This window comes from Stegastes partitus, unplaced genomic scaffold (assembly GCF_000690725.1).
Source record: "Stegastes partitus isolate 25-593 unplaced genomic scaffold, Stegastes_partitus-1.0.2 Scaffold2199, whole genome shotgun sequence".
In the NCBI taxonomy this organism is placed as follows: domain Eukaryota; kingdom Metazoa; phylum Chordata; class Actinopteri; family Pomacentridae; genus Stegastes; species Stegastes partitus.
In genome coordinates, this window is record NW_007579930.1 from 46,167 (window position 1) to 55,278 (window position 9,112).

A 9,112-nucleotide genomic window follows, 5' to 3' on the forward strand; every position below is an offset into this window, starting at 1 on the left:
CTCTCTCTCTCTCTCTCTCTCTCTCTCTCTCTCTCTCTCTCTCCCTTTCTCCCATCATCTGCAGCGGCTCTACGGTATTAAATATTGATGGTGGTGTTTTGCACCCAGACCCTGCTCTCCTCTCCTCTTCTCCTCCGTCCTCCTCTTTGTCGTACTCCTCTCTCATCTCCTGCTTAACTCTCCTCTCCTCTCCTCTGCTCTCCTCTCCTCTTCTCCTCCGTCCTCCTCTTTGTCGTACTCCTCTCTCATCTCCTGCTTAAATATCTCCTCTTGTCGTTCCTGTTTCCTGCTTTACTTGTGTCCTCTCCTGACTCTCCACTTTGCTTGCTGTGTTTTGTTTTTCCACATTTTCCTTTTTCCCTCCCCTTTCTCTCCTTCTCCCCCATCTCCTTTCGTACATCCACCCAGCCTCCCCCTTTCCCATCTTTGTTCCTCTCATCTCCTTACTTTATTGTTTTGTGAATTTAGTCGAGGAGACACAACATGGCTGCAGCTAACGCCATACAGGGCTGGAGGCTTCCCATTCGCCCACTCTCAGCCAGCAGCCTTCGCTGTGGTGGAATCCATATCCACTATGTTGGTCCTCTCTCGCCCCCTCCCTATCCGTATCACTGTTTTCGCCCCTGCTTTTTTTTTTTTTTTTTTTTACATTGCACCTCTGTCTCCTTCTCCCACTTTCCCTCTCTGACTCTATCTGGCTCCCCTTTTCTCTCTGTTTCTTTCTCCCCATGTCTCTGTGGGCCTCCCCTGGGCTGGTTGCTGTTGGCAGCACCCGTGCCTCCCACACTGTCACTTGACATGCTATTTATAGGCCTTCAGAGGGGGTGGCTCTCAGTGCAAGGAGGATGCTGTCTTAAACAATGTAGCTTAAATAAAAGAGGCAGGAGCTCCCGAAGAGCCCTGTGGTTAATGTGTTCCCTCTCTGTTTCTGTGTACAGACACCAAATACCCCATTCCCCCCCCATTATCACCATTTCTCCCCTTTTCCACTGCCTGCTATTTGGCTTGCAGGATTGTTTTAATCCAAAACTCAAAAAGAGTTGCATTTCAGTGGAGAAAGATACTCGACTTACTCTTCATCCTTCTGTCTTTTTCTCACATGTGCCTCCTTTTTGTCTTTTCTTTCACTTTCTCCTTTCCTGCAGCTCTTTGGAGCTTTTCTTCGCCAGCAGCCAGAACAACAAACTCCTCTACGGCGAGCCACCCACGTCGCCACGTGCCAGCCGCAAGTTCTCCTCCCCTCCTCCCCTCTCCATCACCAAGACGTCCTCTCCCAACCGCCGTCGCAAACTTTCGCTCAACATCCCCATCATCACAGGGGGCAAGGCCCTGGACCTGGCCGCACTCAGCTGTTCTCCCAATGGCTATGCAAGCATGCACTCCACCATGTCACCCTTCAGTAAGACCACCCTTGACATCAACAAGCTCTACGTGTCGAGCACCATGGCCAGCAAAATCTCTGATGAGGGAGATTCCAAAACCGAAGGCAAGACCGACGAGTCTGTCCTCAACAAGCAAGGTCAGAGCCACTGTCCAAGGGATTAATGGGGTTTACTTTGGTAGCAGTTTTACAACTCAGTTTCCTCTGCATTATGCTTTTTTAAAAAAATGTTACTCATATATATTTTGGGTTGTTATCTGTTTTTTGAAGCAGCATCCCTTAGGATTAAGCAGTAAAGGAGCAGCCAACAGAGTCCCATTTGAAGAATGTGCTTGTAAATGTGCAATCATAAGTTTGCAATGAAAAAAGTAGTGATCATGTCAGTTTTTTTAAAATTTATTATCTAACTTTTATTTTCGATAACAACTTCATATACAGCTCAACTTTATTTTGTTTCCCAATTTTTCCATTTCCATTGCATATCTTATGCCCCCCATGTCACATTTTTTTCTTTTCCCATGACTGCGACATATTCTTTCTGTCTAGATCTGTCTGTAAGAGAAGAGTGCGATGAAGACCCAAGTCAGAGCGACGACGCCGAAGCAGAAATGTCTCCTCCCAAGTCGCCGTCAACACCCAAGAACGTCAAGTCAAAAAACTCTGGTACAGTTATGACTCTCTCTCCCTCCTATTGTGTTGAGACCCCCTTTAAGCCACTGAAGCTGTTATATGTCTTGTTTAGAACATCTTGTGATCTACTTTTAAATCCCAGCCCACCAGTTAAAAAGACAAATGACTTGGCAAGAACGTAAGAGCTGGCAAATTACAGTAGCTTAGTGGTTAGTGCTGCTGACATACAGTGCTTGCCAGTGGAGCGTCTTGGCAAATGAAAATATGACAAAATAAAATCAATAATAATACATCATGTCAATAAAAAAAATCAACAGGCCCACTGTTCATATGTTACATCCTCTATGACCGCTTGAATGAATAATTCCAACTGGCAGACTGCTTGACTTCACTTGTCAGAAAACCTAATAATATTAAATGAGCAGTCAAACGGATGGATAAATTGAATACAGTGGGATACAATGAAAATAAAAAGAGCAATTGTCCAGCAGAACACCGGCTGGCATTCAGATTGCAGTTAGCCGTGATGTTTCAGCGTCAAAAGGGGCCACACAGAATAATTTATCCTTAAGTAATAGTACAGTAAGAGTGTAACTTCACATTTACAGCTTGTTTGTTTCATCTGTACCAAAGCTATTGTGGTGGATTAAATGCCAGAAATGAAATAGTTGAGCAAAAACCTTGTTGCACACACTTTTCTTATTTAATAAACTTCTGCAGGTTTTGTCACTTTTGGGCAGAACCATCTAGCTGTTTCCCCCTTCCATCAATCCTGTCCTCTAGATCACAGCAAAAGTTAAATGTCAAACTACAGACAGGTGACAAATTAAAGGAAAATAAAAGTCATAGCAATGTGTTGCCCCTAAAGCAGCTTCAGTGTAATTTGTCAATTACTTTCTGGAACACCATTCTTCCAAAAGATATTTTCCTCATTCGGTGTTTTGATGATGGTGCTGGAGGTCGCTGTTGATCCAAAATCTAACATAGGTGGTCAGTTGGCTTGAGATCTGGTGACGGCAGAGGCCATAGCGCATGATAAACACTGTTTCCATCAAACCATTCAGTGACCCCTATAGATGAGGACACCGTCTTTCTAAAAGATGCCACTCCAATCAGGATTGAAATATAGAATAAAGTATAGATTTGCACTGAGCTTTTTTCTCTCTCTGAGGGGACAAATGCCAAACCAGATACCCCCTTTCAGCACAACAGAGCCGTCTGATCACCTCACTGGTGGGCTCTAGTGTTTTTCCTTTCATTTACCACCTAATGTTTCCTTATGACCTCATAAGCCACTGATACGTAACTATTTAAACAACTGAGCACATGATCAATCAGCTGCCATTATTGCTTGATGATCAAGGACATTTCATACTAAGGCTTAATCAAGCAGTGCAGAAATGTACATTTTAGGTCCAAATCAGGTTTTTGCTCGATGTCGGTACCTAAGGCACCATAAGATATTTTTACCATCCAGTCTAAAAAAGATGAGCACTGTACAGTCAGATTGTGCATGTGAGAAGTGTGGAAAGGTTGAGATGAGAGGAGCAATTCATAGAGGTAAATAAATATAGCTGCAGCAGACTTATAGCAAACTTTTTTTTTTTTTTTCGGAAGACGACAAGCATAGAAATAGCCAAATAAGGTCTTGATAAATACCACCCACAGACTCTTGGCCCTCCCCATACCGCACAGAGAGGGAGCATCCACCCCGTAGGTAGTCAAGCACAATTCATCCCCAGTGTGTTCTCTTCCCACGGTGCTGGATACAAGGGAAGCCAGTGCCTTGTGTGAGTAGGTGGAAGGAAACCTTGTACCTTAGCAACGATGTGCGTGTTCTTCTATACCGCCCCCGGCTGAACGGAGGAAGGCAGGAGGAAGGGAGGGAGGCAGTAAAAGGAGGGAGGCAGACACAGCGGAGTGTACGCCGTCACTGCCACAAGCTGCAGGATGCACTGTTTCAGCTCTCTGTTGCCCTCCACTGGTCGACAACTAACTTTGATTATACACGTGTGTGCCCACAGCGCTTCACAGAGGGGATCAAATCAGCTGTAATCACCTAATCAATTTCCCCTTTACCCTAATTGCGTAAGAAGCACAGTATATGCTGTCATCTTGATGTCTTTCACATTGTTTGAAATGCTCAGAATTTAGAGGAACTGTCCTTTAACCTTTATGTAATAACTCGTATAAATCTCTTCCCTGCAGAGTTCTCTCTGTTTTCCTTCAACAATGGCATGGTGGTGTCATCCTGCCGGGAGCTGGACAACAACCGCAGTGCCCTTTCTGCCGCCTCAGCCTTCGCCATTGCAACCGCCGGTGCCAATGAAGGCACCCCAACCAAGGAGAAGTACCGGCGTATGTCTCTCGCCAGCACAGGTCAGTCACACGAAGTCCTTTGTCCTCTCAGTTAGATACTGAGGAATTTAAAAGGGACCGACTGTGACCTGGTTACACAAACAGCATCTAGAGTGATATACACAAAAAATGCTCAGCCATCAAATCACGGATGACTCCTGAAAAAGTTTAATTTGGGTTGGATTATGTACCAACACCTCTGGGGAAAAAGGCATTTAGATTGTGTCAGAGATCAACTGATATTATTGGTTGAAAGCGTAAGCAGCTTAGTGTCTGATGACCACCAGAGGGCCCCAAACAAATTACACCACAGCTCGTTCATTTTATTCATTTAAACATCTGTCTCAGTGATGTTGACTTTCATGTTGAACATGTTTTATATTCATACTTTTTACAGTTTAGTTATATAGTTTTTTCATTCTTTCATTCATTAGGTCGTGGCTGTTGTTTTTCACATATAATGACATTTTAACAACTACTGAGTTTAAAAACTATTTTTTTAAGAGGGGGGGACATGACAAAGTTTAAATTTCTGCTGTACCAAATGCTGTTAGTTTCAATATCTGTATCATTCTGTTAAAGTACATTGAAGAACCCTGCTCATCAAGAGTCTAAGCTTGAGGAATGAGGTGGCTGCTCATATAATTATGATCAGGGCCACAGAAAAAGCTCAGGCCAAGTGTATATTTACATTTTTAAAAAGGATGTTTGACCAGTAGTTTTCTGTATTTAGAAGCAAAATATGAACTTGTGAAAGAAATAACTATTTCAAATAACGATCAGTGTTGCTTTGGTTTCAGGTTTCCCCACAGACCAGAGAAATGGGGACAAAGAGTTTGTCATCAGAAGAGCTGCCACGAACAGAGTTCTGAATGTACTGCGTCACTGGGTCTCCAAACACTCCCAGGTGCAGTTCACTTCCTTTCTAGTTCTTGTTTCTCTCCATCCTTCTGTTTCTATGGAGGAGAAGACAACACCTCTGTAATGACACTGTTGTTGTTCCTGTGTGGGTCCTCAGGACTTTGAGCTGAACACAGAGCTGAAGATTCGGGTAATTGGCTTCCTGGAGGAGGTGATGCATGACCCAGAGCTCCTGACACAGGAAAGAAAGGCAGCTGCTAACATTATCAGGTTGGTTTTACCGTTATCGTAGCTTGATTGCACATACAGTCATATATGACACATTTTGTGACAACCTTGCAGGAAAAAACTTTTTCTAAGACTATTTTTGGCACCAAAACTCATTTGAGGAAGTATAAACAGGAACTTGAGATAAAATGCATCGACTCAGACCCTGGCCTACATTTCCAACCTTTCTGCAGAGCAGCAGTCCCTGAAGTGTACTTTGGTCCTCTGGGGAAGATGAGCCAGACTTTTAAATTGTACAACATAGCAAACTAGAGGCAACCCCCCCAATATAGTGTATGCTCTAACAAACCTGTCAAAATACTCTATTTGTAATTTAATACACATCAAAGTCGTATTGATTGTGGACAATATCTGTCAAATAATGGCACTCATATGTTCTCGTACACAGGACTCTCACCCAGGAGGATCCTGGAGACAACCAGGTCACCCTCGAAGAGATCACACAGATGGTGAGAGATGGATTACAAAAAGCCTTTTCAGAATAAAACCTCACTTACTTCTTGAAATTACTGAGTGACCTGGTTATGATAATGCTTTGCTGATATGTGTCTGTGCTCAGGCGATGGAGGACTGCAAGACTGAACCGTTTGAGAGCCATTCGGCCTTGGAAATAGCTGAGCAGCTCACACTGCTGGACCACCTGGTCTTCAAAGTCATCCCCTATGAGTGAGCGCTCACAAACATATTCACAAAGACACTGGGAGGCTAGAGGGAAGCTCACACAGGAAGAATTGATATGTTATTCATGTAATATGATTATTGATTATTTGGAAACGTTTTTTTTTTTTTTCTGAAGGGAATTCTTTGGTCAAGGTTGGATGAAGAACGACAAGAATGAGAGAACTCCATACATAATGAAAACAACCAAGCATTTCAATGATGTATGTATTTACACTGGTAATAGATAGATAGATAGATAGATAGATAGATAGATAGATAGATTTTGTTATGACCATGTATTTGTGTGTTTTTGGTGTTTTTTTAAATCCAGATCAGTAACAGGATTGCCACAGAGATCCTGCAATGGGACGATGTCAACATGCGGGGGGCGGTGATCGAGAAATGGGTGGCGGTGGCTGACATCTGTCGCTGCCTCCACAACTACAACGCCGTGCTGGAGATCACATCCTCTCTCAACCGCAGCTCCGTTTTCCGCCTCAAGAAGACCTGGCTCAAAGTCTCCAAGCAGGTATCAGTCATTTCTGGTGGAACAAAGTTTTTTTTTCTGGTCAACAAAAAATGTTGATGAAATTTTTAGGTCACTAAATGATAGCAGCTTTGCCCTCATCCATCCTCTAGACAAAGACTGTGATCGACAAGTTACAGAAGTTGGTGTCGTCAGAGGGCCGATTCAAAAACCTGAGAGAGGCTCTAAAGAAGTGAGTATCCACTGGTGTCACAGAAGATATATTTCAAATCCAAACTACAAACTACAAGTGTTCCCCTTCGAAGTAATCCCCCTGGAGTCTAACACACTTTCCCAGCCTTCTCTGCCACGCCGCCATGCACTCCTGGAAGGATTCTTCCAGGATCCTCCACAGCTCTGTCGTCACAGCCATCTTGATGTCGTCCACGTCTTCAAAACAGGTCCGCTTGATGACCCCCTTGAGCTTGGGGAGGGGAGGTTGCTCCAGCACGGAGATGTTCTTCTCAGCCAGGAACTGTTGGATGCTCAGGGCATTGTGAGCAGATACGTTGTCATGGTGAAGCAGCCACGACTTGTCCTGCCGCAACTCTGAATGATGCAAATGCTGCAGGATCTCTTTGTAGACGTGCTGGTTGATCGTCTGAAGGGGAAAACTGGTAGTTTGTAGTTTGGGTTTGAAATATATCTTTTGTGAGTCCTGGAACTTTTCTGACACACCTCGTATGCTGTACCGTCTCCTTTGTATTTATTAGCTTTTATATACAGTATATCACTATATTTCTTTGCATTTGTATCATTGCTGTCTCTCTCTCTGACCTGCCTGCTGTCCTCAGCTGTGACCCTCCCTGCGTTCCCTACCTGGGCATGTACCTGACTGACCTGGCCTTCATTGAGGAGGGAACACCCAACTACACAGAGGACAACCTGGTCAACTTCTCCAAGATGAGAATGGTAAAAAAACAAACAAACAAACAAAAAAAACACCTTAGCATGACGATGTACGTGCAACACCCCAAACTTTGAACTGTATATTGTTTCAGCATGGTTGAATTTCATGTCTTTCTGATTTTTTTTCTCCAGATATCTCACATTATCAGAGAGATACGGCAATTTCAGCAAACAGCTTACAAGATTGACTACCAACCAAAGGTGAGATTTGCCCTTGTTTTTATTCATTGTTTAGTGAAAAGAAATATTTTAAGGTAATATTAGCCAATAATTAAGCTTGAGATCTGAAAATCAGTGACACTTTTTGTTTCTGGGGTCAGCAAAAGCCAGGATGTAGCTACTGGGTTTCTGGATATTATGTGTACCTCTGATTATTAGACAGTCTTTAACAATAAAAAATATGCTTCTATTATTTTGTTAATAAAGATATTAATAATAGAAATAGGCTAACAAGCGAAAAGTAGCTATTGCTGCCTGCTTTTAGCATCACAGAGGGTTAGTTTTATTTTTCTGTTTCACACCAGTTGGCATCAAGATAGTTTGGTGTCTTTACAAAAGTGAAACAGTGATTAATCACCCTCATGTGTGAATCATGCGTCAATATTTGCCTAATTTTATTCATAATAAATGATGGTGAAGCTGCAGAAAAAATAGAAATGCATGGCAAAGACAGCATATTTTCAGTGTTTTAGAAATCCTGCCAAAATTTCACACATCACGTTTTGAGTGGACGTTATGAAAAGTTGCCAAACTCCCCCCTGGCTCCCCTGTTGTCTTCAGTCTGCTTAACAGGAAACAACAGATTACATTTTCAAAAAGTAAAAAGTACTAGTTTTTATGTTGAAATAACAAAGAGTATATGTCATGCCTGATTTGGTGCCAGAATCCCAATGTAACTTACTGAACTGAACAACCGTGGACTAAATGTTCTACACTAAAGGCAGGTTTGCGTTCTCTTCTTCAGTATATATCCATTCCTAATGTACCGTAGAATCTGAAAAGAAAGGATTCTACCTTGTCTGTGCTCTTCATTGCTTTAGGTGGCAAAGTATTTGCTCGACGGCAGCACGGTGCTGGATGAGGAGAGCCTGTACGATGCGTCTCTCAGAATCGAGCCCAAAACTTCATCATGAAGAGGATCTCTCTCACTCTGCCCTCATCTAGAGTGTACAGACACCGTATATCAAAATGTACATTTAGTATTATTTGTATTAGACACAGTAGGCTGTGCCCTTCTAGTATATGCTCCCCACTGGACTTGTTGTGTATAATCGTTATTAGAGACTGAGTAGAAGCCCAGAGAGGTTTTATTTCTATAGTTGCAGAGTATTTATATGTTATTTATCGTCTGAAATATCATTTTATGATGACATTATTTTAAACCACAGAACACACAGGAGAGCCAACAGGCTTGATATTAAGTCGTATCCTAATGGGAATGGGCAGTATATATATATATTTAAAAAAGCTCTCGTTCTTGAGAGATGGTCACATTTGAC

At 42.6% G+C, this 9,112-nt stretch overlaps 1 protein-coding gene across 1 annotated transcript in view; it reads left to right on the forward strand.

The window, feature by feature from the left end:
• Window positions 1-8,746, forward strand: part of LOC103374288 (ras-specific guanine nucleotide-releasing factor 1) — a 29,252-nt gene extending 20,506 nt beyond the window's left edge. Inside the window, exons 15-27 of the mRNA XM_008304355.1 lie at window positions 1,146-1,519; window positions 1,928-2,044; window positions 4,220-4,390; window positions 5,170-5,276; window positions 5,388-5,500; window positions 5,907-5,967; window positions 6,078-6,184; window positions 6,315-6,399; window positions 6,510-6,707; window positions 6,818-6,897; window positions 7,499-7,616; window positions 7,746-7,814; window positions 8,654-8,746. Of these exons, the coding sequence (XP_008302577.1) occupies window positions 1,146-1,519; window positions 1,928-2,044; window positions 4,220-4,390; window positions 5,170-5,276; window positions 5,388-5,500; window positions 5,907-5,967; window positions 6,078-6,184; window positions 6,315-6,399; window positions 6,510-6,707; window positions 6,818-6,897; window positions 7,499-7,616; window positions 7,746-7,814; window positions 8,654-8,746 (1,693 nt within the window). The remainder of the gene's footprint in view (window positions 1-1,145; window positions 1,520-1,927; window positions 2,045-4,219; window positions 4,391-5,169; window positions 5,277-5,387; window positions 5,501-5,906; window positions 5,968-6,077; window positions 6,185-6,314; window positions 6,400-6,509; window positions 6,708-6,817; window positions 6,898-7,498; window positions 7,617-7,745; window positions 7,815-8,653) is intronic.
• The last annotated feature ends 366 nt before the right edge of the window (window positions 8,747-9,112 follow it).